The sequence below is a fragment of the Panthera leo genome, chromosome D1, assembly GCF_018350215.1.
Source record: "Panthera leo isolate Ple1 chromosome D1, P.leo_Ple1_pat1.1, whole genome shotgun sequence".
NCBI lineage: Eukaryota > Metazoa > Chordata > Mammalia > Carnivora > Felidae > Panthera > Panthera leo.
The window spans coordinates 81234426-81247205 of NC_056688.1; the positions used below are offsets into that span (position 1 = coordinate 81234426).

The following is a 12780-nucleotide window of genomic DNA, read 5'->3' on the forward strand; positions in this document are numbered from 1 at the left end:
TTTTTTTTTAATTTTTTTTACATTTATTTATTTTTGAGAGACAGAGAGAGACAGAGCACTAGTGGGGGAGGGGCAGAGAGAGACTGAGACACAGAATCTGAAGCAGACCCCAGGCTCTTAGATGTCAGCACCAGGCCTGACGCAGGGCTCGAACTGTGAGATCATGACCTGAGCTAAAGTCGGACGCTTAACCAACTGAGCCACCCAGGCGCCCCAAGAAAAACTTTAAATTACATGTTTGAGGGACTCCTAATTTACTACAAGTGGGATTTAACTACTTTTCTAGAAAATTAGATGGACAAGGTGAAAAAATTTTGATAATTTCTTTGGTTAAATATCTAGATAATTTGCTAATAAGTGTTATCAATGGAATAGAATGCTCACTGTTACTTAGACGTGATATTGGAGCCCCCGCTCTTTTTTTCCACAGGACTGCTTCTGTGATTAGCCTTCTAAGAAACACATTAGGAAATACTGAACTATAACTTGAGATGGATCTAGAGAACTGATATGTTTATTAGCAATTTTTAATATATATAAAATAACAGTACCTTGACTCTTTACAAGGTAAGGATTTATTCACACGCTGCCTAGTGTTACAAAATTGGGCAAGTTGACTTCTGGTCTCAATTTCTATTGATTCCTTTAGTTCTGTTTCCCTTTTTATGTCTCTTCTGGGAATTTTAACCCAGAATATCCATATCAGTGGACTAATTCAATCAATAAGTACTTATTACCAAAGTCTTATGAACTCAATCTTGTATTAAGATTTTATTCTCCTGTGATTTCTCCTCCATACAAACAATCATTTCCTCATCTATTCCAAGAGCAATTTATACATACCTTCTATTATAATATTGATAGTTACTTTGCTCACATATCTCCAATTATTTATCAATTCAACAAATAATTGTGACAGGTACTATGCAAGCTACTAGGGATCCAATGAGTAAAGTAGACCTTGTCCCTGCCTTCACTGAACTTTCAGTCTACATGTGAGTCTGTCGTGACAATTGTGTAATTATGAAAGAGGTATGACTTGGCTCAGTCTCCAGCTAGTTTTCTTGGCAGTAAGTCCAGATTCTCTTCTGAGTCTTCCTCTCCCTCTTTCTCCACCATTTTCTTAGCAATAATACAGGATGTTATTCATCCAAACGGAGTCCTGTTCTGCTTTTAAAGGGCAGTCCATTCACCTTTGAGTTCTAACTCTTTAGTCGCTGACAAGAGATTTTTTTTTTAATTTTTTAATTTTTTGTTTTTATTTTTGTTTGGTCTAGATCGGCTCTCAGCAAGACAGTGTTTCTATGTGTACTGTTATTGCTGGGCTGACTTTTTAATTTTTTTTTTTTTATTCTGGGTTCCACAATTGCAGCTCTTTTAGTTCATATTTATAGGTTTGGGATTTAGTTCCCATGATTCAATAAAGGATCATGACAGATGATCAGGAAGTATATTCATTCTCATCTGCACATTTCATTGAAATCAACCATCTCCACAAACTATAGCCATTGTGTTGAGCACAAATTACCAGTGTCTGCTTCCTTTTTCTTCCCACTTACCTCCACTAAGGTAAATGACTTTTTTTTCCCCTGACAATGGAAAGTGTTAAGGCTACCCTAGTTCTCCAGAATGGAGGTTAATTGTTTTGAAACAGAATTGGGGGATTTGTATGTCTTCCTTCCAAAAAGGGCCTAAAAGCACTATGAAATGTAATTCAATACTCTCAAAGTAACTCTGCCTACCCAAGCAAGGGAAAATGCTGTAAATTTAAAAAAAAAAAAAAAAAAAGAAAAGAAAAGAAAATCTTGTTACACTCTTTCCACTTGACCAGTATTTGCATAGCTAAGGATACTACCATAAATGGATTTGCATAATAAAGCTGTTATTATTGAAAGATGACTTTCAATATCTACTTATGGATACAATGTCTAAAATTCTTCCTTAAGAGGATACTTTTCATAATTTCAAACTGTGATAAGTGACCTAAAAGACAAGTAAACGATGTTGCAATGATTTATATCAAGGGCAATGATCTCATCTGGAGGATGAGGGAAGACCAGAAGTGAAATTAAAGAAATAAACTTTGAATTGAGGTTTGAAGATGAATAGTACCTAAAATAAGTTGAATAAGAGGGCTAGATGTGATTTTAAGCAGTGACTGCATATTATAATCACCTAGGGATCTCTTAATCTATTAATGGCAAACCCCATCATAACAAGGATCAATTGAATATCATGTAATGGGAAGAAGGATACTGGCATTTTTCAATACCAGAATGAGAGGGGAGTAGGTGAACTTGGAAAGAATGGTGAGGGTTAAATAATTACTTCTAGTAGTAGACTTTTGATGATTTTCTTAAGAAAAATGGGAAACCACTGAATAATTTTAAGCATGGCAGGATCATGACCATATTTGTTTTCTAAGAACATACCTGAGATTGCTGAGAAGACCATAGATTTGAAGAGCATGACTGGATGTACAGACATCATGGCTGGCATTAGAGAAGGAGAGAAAGAAGTAGATTTGTTAAATACGGAACTTAAAATGTAGATACTCAGTGTTTTGGTTATGAAGTAACTATTGTATGCCACATTCTGGGGATAATTGAGAACAAAGATAAAAATGGGCAATATTCTCATGGGAGCAGAGAAACCATAAACATACAAGAAAAATGGCTATTATTAAAACAATAATTTAGGGGTGTCTGGGTGGCTCAACTATTTAAGTGTCCGACTTCGGCTCAGGTCATGATCTCATGGTTCATGGGTTCAAGCCCCACGTCAGACTCTGCACTGAGAGTGTGGAGCGTGCTTGGGATTCTCTCTCTCTCTATCACTCTCTCTCTTTGCCCCTCCACTGCTGTCTCTTTTCCCCTCTCTTTCTCAAAAATAAAAATTAAAAGAAGTGTTCAAAATAAAAAACCAGAATAATTTATATAAGGACTGTGGCTAGGTAGTTATTTTAGCATGGGAGATTTGAAAGAAAGTGCTCTAAATGAAAAGGAGTCCATCATGGGAAGATAAGGAGGCAGAATGCTATCTGCAGAAGGAATAGCCAGTATGATTCTACTGTTGACCAGAAGAGAGCTAATTTGGGGAGAAAGTGGGATGGGGTTATGGGAGTAAAGATCATAAGATAGTAATTGAGGGACCCTTGATAAATACAAGTAGAAAATGTTTGAAATCTGTAGTAGGGCCCAATGAGGATTCTGAACCGAAGGTAAATGCTTTAGTCTTTAGAGTGCAAATAGTAATATAAGCCATGTATGAGGATGAAACCACTAGAGAGAATGAGGAAAAAAAGGAGTGTAGGAGTGAGCCTGTAAAAGGTAGGAGGGAAGAAGAGACACTTGCAGGAGTTGGAGGGAGGTGGAAGAGGCAGAGATGATGAGGAGTCACAGGGAGAAGTGGTTAGCAGGGGTAAAATACTGCCAAGGAGCCCAGGAAGACAAGAAAGAGGCTGGTTCCATTGGAAGTTGTGGAGAACTTGCGCAAAAGCAATGAGAATCACCTCTCTGGAGAGACGACACACAAGCAAAAGGGACAACGTGAGTTGAAGAGTGATGAGGCTGCAGGAAAATAGGCAGCAGCAAATGTCATCACCTTACTCTGTGATGGGAGGATGAAGAGCAGCGTCCACAGAGGGGAAAGAACTCTCATGAGGTTTCGCTTCTCTCTTCCTTTTTTCTTATATGAGATGCTTAAATGATGGTGGGAGGATCCGGGAAAGAAAGGTGGAGGCAGGAAGGAAAGCAGGAGGGGAAGGAAAACAAAGGGCTTACAACATGAAGACAGGGAAAATGAAATTGTGAGCCTGTCAGCAAGTATCAGACTTGTTACTGAAAAGTAGGAATATTTTTAAAAATTTTTTAATGTTTACTTTTGAGAGAGAAAGAGAGACAGAATGTGAGTGGGGGAGGGGCAGAGAGAGAAGGAGACACAGAATCAGAAGCAGGCTCCAGGCTCTGAGCTGTCAGCACAGAGCCCAACACGGGGCTCCACACGGCACTCGAACTCACGGACTGTGAGATCATGACCTGAGCTGAAGTCAGACGCTTAACTGACTGAGCCACCAAGGCACCTCACAAGTCCCCATTTTTAAAATTTACATTCACCAGAGCTAAGCACTGGGTCTAGCAGAGAATAGGTTTCAAGTCCTCATTATATTACATGTTGATAAGGACAATTTCTAGACAAGCCCATCATTAGTAGACAATGATTCATATTCAAAGGCCATATGAATGAATAGGTGTATGGTTTGTGTTTGTGTCCCAAGTACATTTCCAGATCATACGAGCAATTCATCATCTTCTTAGACTTACTCGCATGAGCTACCACATTCTGTTTTCTTTCAGCTCTGTGCCACCAACTCGCAGAGAGTGACTTTGTAAAAACTCAATGTTTAAATTTCCTCTTCTCCGAAGAGTGACTATTCCACCTCTTGGAAAGTCTGGATGAAATAATTAAATAATAATGTGAAGTGTGAAGGTGGTGGGTGTGTTATTCCCTCTGAAAAGCCTGCCTTCATTAGAGAGAAACAGAATAGTGCCAGATTGGGAGCTTTGGACTCCAAGGGAGAAAGTAATCCTTCTCCCTGGCAACACAATCCCTTCACCAACCCCCTGCTCAGTAGCTGCAAGAAAATGAACTACTTTTATTTTGTTTTAAGTAGAGGTATAACAAAAGAGAAATTAATTTGAGGAAGTTATAAAAGAAGACAGTTCACGCTGCTTGAGAAAGATCTATCTATATTTAAAGTTAATACATACAAAATTAGAAATGTTCTAGCTGTATGTGCACTTAGCTTGACATTTCCCTCATTGATGGTAGAGTTAATGCAGAAACATCCCTCTAAAGCATCTCCTTTATTTAAGTGTATTAGGCTTTTTCACATCTTAAAGGTTGACAGGAATGAATTAATAATCAGTGCTATGCCAGCTCTTCATGATGCTAATTTGAATTTTGACATAACACCGCTTCCAGAATAATTCTGGCTTATTTGCACTCTGTTTCCATCATCTCTGGGTTAGGTACAAGTTACATAGAAGGTGCACTCAAAATAAGTTAACTCACTCATTCATCCATTCAACAAATGCTTAGTGAGTGACTACTGTGTGCCCAGCATAGAACTAGATGCTTGGTATACGTAAATAAATAAAACGAAGATCCCTTCTTATATGGCACTTACATTAAAAAAAGACTTGCTATTAGGAGATAATAAATACTATAGGGAAGAGATTAGACAAGGTAAGAAGGATGAGGCAAGGGCAGGCAAGTCGTAGCAAGTGACCAAATGAGAATAGTAGAGTTAGTGAGGGGGAAAGTAGTAGGAGAGGGTGGTGAGCAAGATACTGAGTGTGCGACTCTAAAGGGCTGTGTAGGTCACTGACAGCGCTTTGGCTTTCACTCAGAATGAAACAGTTCCATGATCTGAGTTACATTTTACAGAGCACTCCAGCCATTATGCTACGAGTAGATCATTGGGGGCAAGAATGTGTGAGCAAAGGCTCTGTTGGACAGCACTGCAGGAGTCCAGGCCAGAGATGATGATGGCATAGACCAGGGTGGGTGCTATGGAGAAGTAGAGAGTGATCAGACTCTGGGTGTATATTCTGTAAGGTAAAACAGATCAGGAACCATCTGGTAGTATGAAACCCAAGCTCTCCTGCTGTGGAGGTTAAACCTTCTAAGACCTCTCCCAGCACATATGTCACTCACACGTTCTTCATGCTGTGACTCTACTCTGGCAACCAACATACCTAGGCTTCACGGACCATGATGCTCTGAGGGAGAATGAGATCTCCATTTGTACCAGAATAAGCACTAGCTCCTGAAAAACTTTTTTTTTGTCCCAGGAGCTGTCTGTTCAACAATAGAGACCCCTGCTTTCAAACTCACATGGAGCACCGGCGGGAATGCAATGATCAAATAGCAGTGCATTTCTCACAGGCTTCTTTATTCAGTCTTAAACCATTCTACACATAGAATGTGTCAGTCTTGTATAGATTGGTTTTTTTCTGACTCATTCATTTTCATGGAGGCCTCACTTCCAGATTCTGAGGAAAATGCTGAAAAACAACCCACTTCTCCCAAGGAAAAAGCAGTAACATACAGGTGTAGGACAATTTAAATATATATAAAGGAAGAGATGTCTTCCAAAGAGATTCTGTAGACTATAATCTACAGAAATACAGTTTTATTACAATTTATACCCAGTTGATATTATCCGAAAAATATTTAATTCCTCAATAACTTGATCCAAGTCACCTGCTTTAGAGTTTTCCCCAAATTACAGGTTACTGGTTTTGTACTTGTATAATTGAAAGTCCTGCTGTTGAAGGCTTACAAAACCAAAGGGTAAAGATGAATCTGATAGTGTTTTATAAGAAAAAAAGAAAAAGAGAGTGCTGGACAAAGATTCTAGTGAAGTTTTGAAATTATCCATTAGTTTGGTTAGGGTCTGATATAAGAAGCCTGACCTCGACAGGAAATGAACAGATAACCTGTTATACTTGGGTACTTTCTATGTCTGGTCTTTCATAACACTCACACCAGCTCTGTGAGTTAAGATCATCGTCTCCCTTTGTCAGGAGAGAAAATAGAATCATAGAGGTTAGGTAACTTTCTCAAGCTCACAGAGTAAAGTAAATGGTAAAGATGGAATTTGTACTTAAGTCTTTGTGATTCCAAACACTATGTTCTGTCTACCATACCATGTAATTTCTTCTAAGTAGGCAATTAGGATTGAAGAAATTTAAATTGTGCTTGGTAAGTGAAAGGCAAGTTGATATAACACCAGTGGCCAACACCATAATTTTAAAAGAAGAATCTTTTGAATATAAGAACTTTTGTATGGCTTAAGCAGGAAAAACTATAATAAAACATGAAATTCTTTCTTCACTTGCCTCAATGAAAGAGTCATTTAAATGCCTATGCTTTTTCTGTCTTAGATTTTCTTGATTCTATCACTTCTGCACAGAAACCTTTCAACCAAGTCTGGAATAGTCACTAAAAAGAACCTAGAGATAACATCATAATTGTTCTCCTTTCTCTTTCTAGCTGGGTAAAAAAAATACATATTTAAAACAAATAGTTGTTTGAATAAATTAATGCTCACTTAAAAAAAATTTTATGTTTATTTATTTTTGAGAGAGAGACACAGCACAAACAGGGGAGGGGCAGAGAGAGAGGGAGACACAAAATCTGAAGAAGGCTCCAGACTCCAGTCTGTTAGCACAGCACCTGATGCGGGGTTCAGACTCAAGAACCGTGAGATCATGACCTGAGCCTAACACACAGGCTTAACTGACTGACCCACCCAGGTGCCCCAAATTAATACTCATTTAAAAAAATTCTACACATTATTTTCTCAAGCAGAGCTAATGTGTATGACCTTGGTCTGAATTCAAAGGCCTGTTGATATTTGACACATACTATGTCTCCTTCTGTCATTGTCCATTTTATTCCCATCATTCTTTACCTAATATTTAAAACAAACATATTTGAAGTAAGAAAAGCCTTTGGAAACTGTACTTAAGGGCAAGCATCTTTTACTATTTTTCCCTTGATGATTTGCAAGCAAAATAGAAATACTTCAATAAGCTATCAGGGAAAAAATAATCCATGTTCCAAAATTTTGGAAATTTAGTTTACTTTTCACCATCTTGGATATTTTTAGCAAGTATATGCATATTAAAGTTTGTCAAAAGCCCTCCAGGGAGAAACTCAAAATTTTTGTGGCCATGAAATACCCTGCCTCTTTTTTTTATAGTACTCCATAGAATATTAAACTTCAGCAAATGCTAGTGTGTAAAAGTGTCTGCCCAATGACAATGATGCCCTACATATGAGTATTAGTCTGATGATTATCCCATGGCTCTCTAATAATACTTTTTGTATTATTATTTATATTAATATTGGTAATACTCATTTGAAATATTGTTTGGGCAAACTTGTGAAATTAGCCACATCTAAAACATAGGGCTTCATGAATGTATGGATATGAAACATTAGTTTAATTATAAAATATATATGCTTTTAAATTAAACTGATAAATTTCTTCTATGCTTTTGAGATTTTAAGATTGTTATGTTTCTTGAGAAGTTCCATCTAGATAAAATTTATTTACTTTCATTTATTTAAAAAAAATTTTAACGTTTATTTATTTTTGAGAGACAGAGTGAGTGGGAGAGGGGCAGAGAGGGAGACACAGAATCCAAAGCAGGCTCCAGGCTCTGAGCTGTCAGCACACAGCCCGACCTGGGGCTTGAACTCAGGAACCGTAATCTGAGCGCAAGTCTGATGTTTAACTGACTGAGCCACTCAGGTGCCCCATCTAGATGAAATTTAAATAAACAACGTTAACCAGGGGCGCTTGGGGCTCAGTCAGTTAAGCCTTGGACTCTTGGTTTCGGCTCAGGTCATACCCCAGATCCTGGAACCTGCTTCAGATTCTGTTTCCCTGTCTCTCTACCTCTCGCCCACTCGTGCTCGCTCTCTCTCAAAAATAAATAAACATTAAAAAAAAATTTTGTCTGGAGGCACCTGGGTGGCTCTGTCGGTTGAGCATCTGACTCTTGATTTCAGCTCAGGTCATAATCTCACAGTTCTTAAGTTCAAGCCCCGTGTCAGACTCTGCACTGACAATGCGGAGCCTTCTTGGGATTCTCTCACTCTCTCCTCTCTCCCTGCCCTTCTCTCTCTCTCTCTCTCTCTCTCTCTCTCTCTCTCTCTCTGTGTCTCTCAAAATAAATAAATAAACATTTAAAAAATATAAAAAAAAACTTTTGTCTGAATCAAAGTCACCCAAATTTCTATGGATTAAAAGGTTAAAGTAAGTGTGCAAATTTGACAGCTAAGGTCATGGACTTGCATGATTTATATTCCATTTTTCCCAGGATTTAGCGACTCAATAAAATATGCCAGAAGAATAAGTGAATGAATTAATGAATGACTGGTGGAAACTGTCAGTGTTTTTTATTCCCTCTGAGTAGGATCATGATAAAGTTTGCAATAAGACTACCTTCATATCCCTGACTGGCTTAAGATTTTTCTGATTGGGTATTCTGGATCTTGATAACAGTCAATATAAGAAAATGCACTAACTCACATAGGTGACTATTTCTTGTATCCATGCAATGGCATTATTACATTTTTATGAAGGTGTTGCTGTGTTGAGAATTGTTATTTGTATAAATCCCCTTTAAATCAGTGACAACGGTTTATGTGGAGACAAGGTGACGGTGTTTCTTCCTTTCAAATCAAATTGTGGCACGGTATCATCAGCTCTGATTCTAAATAATGGTGCCTGTCTTTCTATCCTTTGCAGCCAGCTGTTGCAAACCCTGATATCATGTTTATTAAAATTCATATTCCATGGGACACGCTGTGCAAGTATGCAGAGAGGCTGAATATCAGGATGCCCTTCAGGTACTTCCGAATTTTACTTCATTCTATCTCAGTACATATTAAGATGAGTCTGTTTTCTGCAAAACTTTAGAGCAGTACGTGTAACTCTTTCTATAGAGGAAATGCTTTTTCTCCCAAATTTTATAATAGGTTGGGCACTGTTTTTTTTCTTTTAAGATGCTTGCCAAATGTGGTAAACTTTATGGTCCCTTGGATGCTTCGTATCATTTCTCGGTGGACTTACCTAGAGGGAGGGAAAAAGTTGATCCCAAGATTAATCTCATTTCTTATTTCATATGGGTTGATAAAACTCTTACTGTTTTTGTGGAAGGCAGGAAGCATAAGGATGTAGCATCCATTTGTAAACAAATGCAGTGTTTTTTGTGGTGTAACAGTTACCAAGAATCAACTTCAGTTGCAGTTCAACCAGGTGGCTTTTCAGCTCTGTCCTCAGTACCAGAGTACAAAGGGAGATGAGAAGCCTACTCCATTCGACGACTTTTCCATTCTTCCTATAGACAAACAAAGATTGAATAGACATGAGTTTCCTTATATTGTGTATAAGGAAATCTGTTATGTGTAGAATGAACCACTTCCTTCATAATTTCTCAAAGTAAAATTCAACAGTGTTCCTACTGTGTGCAAAGATACAAACATTTATGCTTATTTGGAACTCAATGTGCTTCATCACTGATAAGAGGGTTTAGAAGGAGTAACCAGATATCAGTAAAAGAGCCTCTAAATAATGAATATAATGAACAGTAAGAGCACAATGCAAAAATATAGAGAAATGTGTCAGACCTGGTAGCATGGAAGACGCCAGTTCTGGTAAGAGTGCTGACCTCCTCAAGTCTTATGACAAGCTTCTATGTTATTCAAGATAAAATATGAGATAGTGATTCCATCTTTTTAAAGTTTCTTTTTAATGTTTATTTATTTCTGAGAGAGTAAGACACAGAGTGTGAGCAGGGGAGGGGCAGAGAGAGAGGGAGACACAGAATCTGGAGCACAGTGCCTGATGCAGGGCTGAAACCCACAAATGGTGAGATCATGACCAAAGTCGGATGCTTAACAGACTAGGCCACCCAGGCACCCCTGTGATCCTATCTTTTTAGTCATTTGAAACACCTCAGGCTTTGAAAGATGCAGACACAGTCATTGTCCACAAAACAGAAATTAAGCATTGGCAACTACTGAAGAATCTTACTACCACTGTTAGAATTGGATACCTAAATTGGCTCATATTCAAACTTGGCTAAGAGTTTAATAGTTCTCTTTAATATGATATTTAAGAGATAAGCAAATAATACCTCAAAAAGCTTGGCAAGGAATAGTGAATATTTTTTTAATGTTTTTATTTATTTTTGAGACAGAGAGAGACAGAGCATGAGCAGGGGAAGGGCAGAGAGAGAGGGAGACACAGAATCCAAAGCAGGCTCCAGGTTCTGAGCTGTCATCACAGAGCCTGACGCAGGGCTCAAACTCACAGACTGTGAGATCATGGCCTGAGCTGAAGTCAGACTCTCAACCGACTGAGCCACCCAGGTGCCCTGGCAAGGAATAGTAATATTAACAATAAAAATCATAAGACGATAAAGAAAAGTCTTTCTAATTCTTCAGCATGTATATAAATGATAAGATATACCTAAGAGAACCTGAAGTCTGTACATTTCTATGAATCTTGGTTCCTAGAAGCAAATAAGGGTCTATGAGATGTTACTTGTGTTATGATTAGATAGTTTGAGGTCTACAAAGGACTGCTTTAAATTCAAGTCATTTTATTGAACTAATTTTGAGAGTATAGCTTGACAAGTATATACTTGTAGTATTCTACATTTCTTAACATCAGAGGAATTTTACCCCTTTGACACTGTGTCATCTTCTAAAAAATCTTGAAATACTTGCCTGGGATATATTAAAGGTGATAATGGGAGAATATTTGCTATTTGCTCTATTTTATTTCTTCTTATTTGGTTTGAACATATTCACATGACATATAATCATGCAGAATTAAAACAATGTAATAAATTTTAACCTATGAAATTAAAGAAGGATTTTACAAATAGTTCTGTTCAAACATTGCACAGATATGGTAATTGATCACCTTTGTTTATTTATGATGGAAGTCAAATTTCATAAACTATTCTGAAACTCAACTTGAAAATATTTTCTATGAGCTTTGAAACTCATATAAATCTTTTTACACCTTCCACTTCTTAAGAAGATAATTGAAAAATGTGTAAAGACATTCCTTGAAGTATCACTTGACAATTGTGGAAAATGGAAATATCTTCTATGTTCAACAGTAGAGGATTTCAGTATATTTCAGTAGAGGATTTCAGTATACTCTTGGACTGGAATATAATTCATTTATAAAATGAATGGGTATACAATTTCTTAATGACTATAAGGAAATAGTAAATAATAAAATTTAAATTATATATATATATTATGATATGTAATTACTTAGTGTAATTGCAACAATGTAAAATGCATAGACATAAAATAGGAAGAAACTATAATATGCTAAAAATGACTGCTCCTAATGGGGGATTGTGGGTACCATTTATTTTATTTATATGATTGTAAAATTACCGATTTTTAACAAATTCTAACTTGACTGCATGATATAAACACAGGATGCAAAAGAAGTAGGACACTCAGGGGATCCTGGGTGGCTCAGCCTGTTGAGTGTCTGACTTCGGCTCACGGCACGATCTCACATTTCATGAGTTTGAGCCCCACATCGGGCTTGCTGCTGTCAGAGCAGAGCCTGTTTTGGATCCTCTGTCCTCCTCTCTCTGCCGCTCCTCCACTCATGCTCTGCCTCTCAAAAATAAACGCGCGCACGCGCACACACACACACACACACACACGCATGCACAAAGTACAACACTCAAGACAATGACCTAGTGTCTGATATCATGATGAAATTGCTATCTTAACTAATCAGGTGCCTTCATCCTTCCCTAGTCCTGTGATCTCACCATTGTTTCAAAAAAGAGTTGTAATTAAATTCATGTACAAAGCAATTTCCTCTTAGATCTAAAAGGAGGAAACCTTTGAAGTCTATCACAAAGTGTCCTGTTTCTGTGGGTTTCAGCACTCGGGTACAGTTCAGAATCAGTAAACATTGTGTGTAAACATCTCACCAAGTGAGGCGTCTGGCTGGCTCAGTCTGCAGAATTTAATTCCTTTGTTTTCTTTTTCTTAGAAGTTCATTAAAATGACAGTTACCTTGTCGGACTGTGGGTGTCCTCGGTTGGTATGACGTAGAGCTTAGGTCTCCAGGCTGTGTGCCATGGTGTCCTGACCCAGGATGACTTTTGGAGAAAATATTCTGTTCAGATAGATATTGTTTTCTTTTTTTAA

At 37.7% G+C, this 12780-nt stretch overlaps 1 protein-coding gene across 4 annotated transcripts in view; it reads left to right on the forward strand.

Annotated features, from left to right (window-relative positions):
- Positions 1-12780, forward strand: part of ANO3 (anoctamin 3) — a 184780-nt gene that overhangs the window by 62060 nt on the left and 109940 nt on the right. For all 4 annotated transcript variants that reach the window (XM_042905626.1, XM_042905628.1, XM_042905629.1 and 1 more), the window contains one exon: positions 9329-9429. In XM_042905626.1, coding sequence (XP_042761560.1) covers positions 9329-9429 — 101 coding nt within the window. The remainder of the gene's footprint in view (positions 1-9328; positions 9430-12780) is intronic.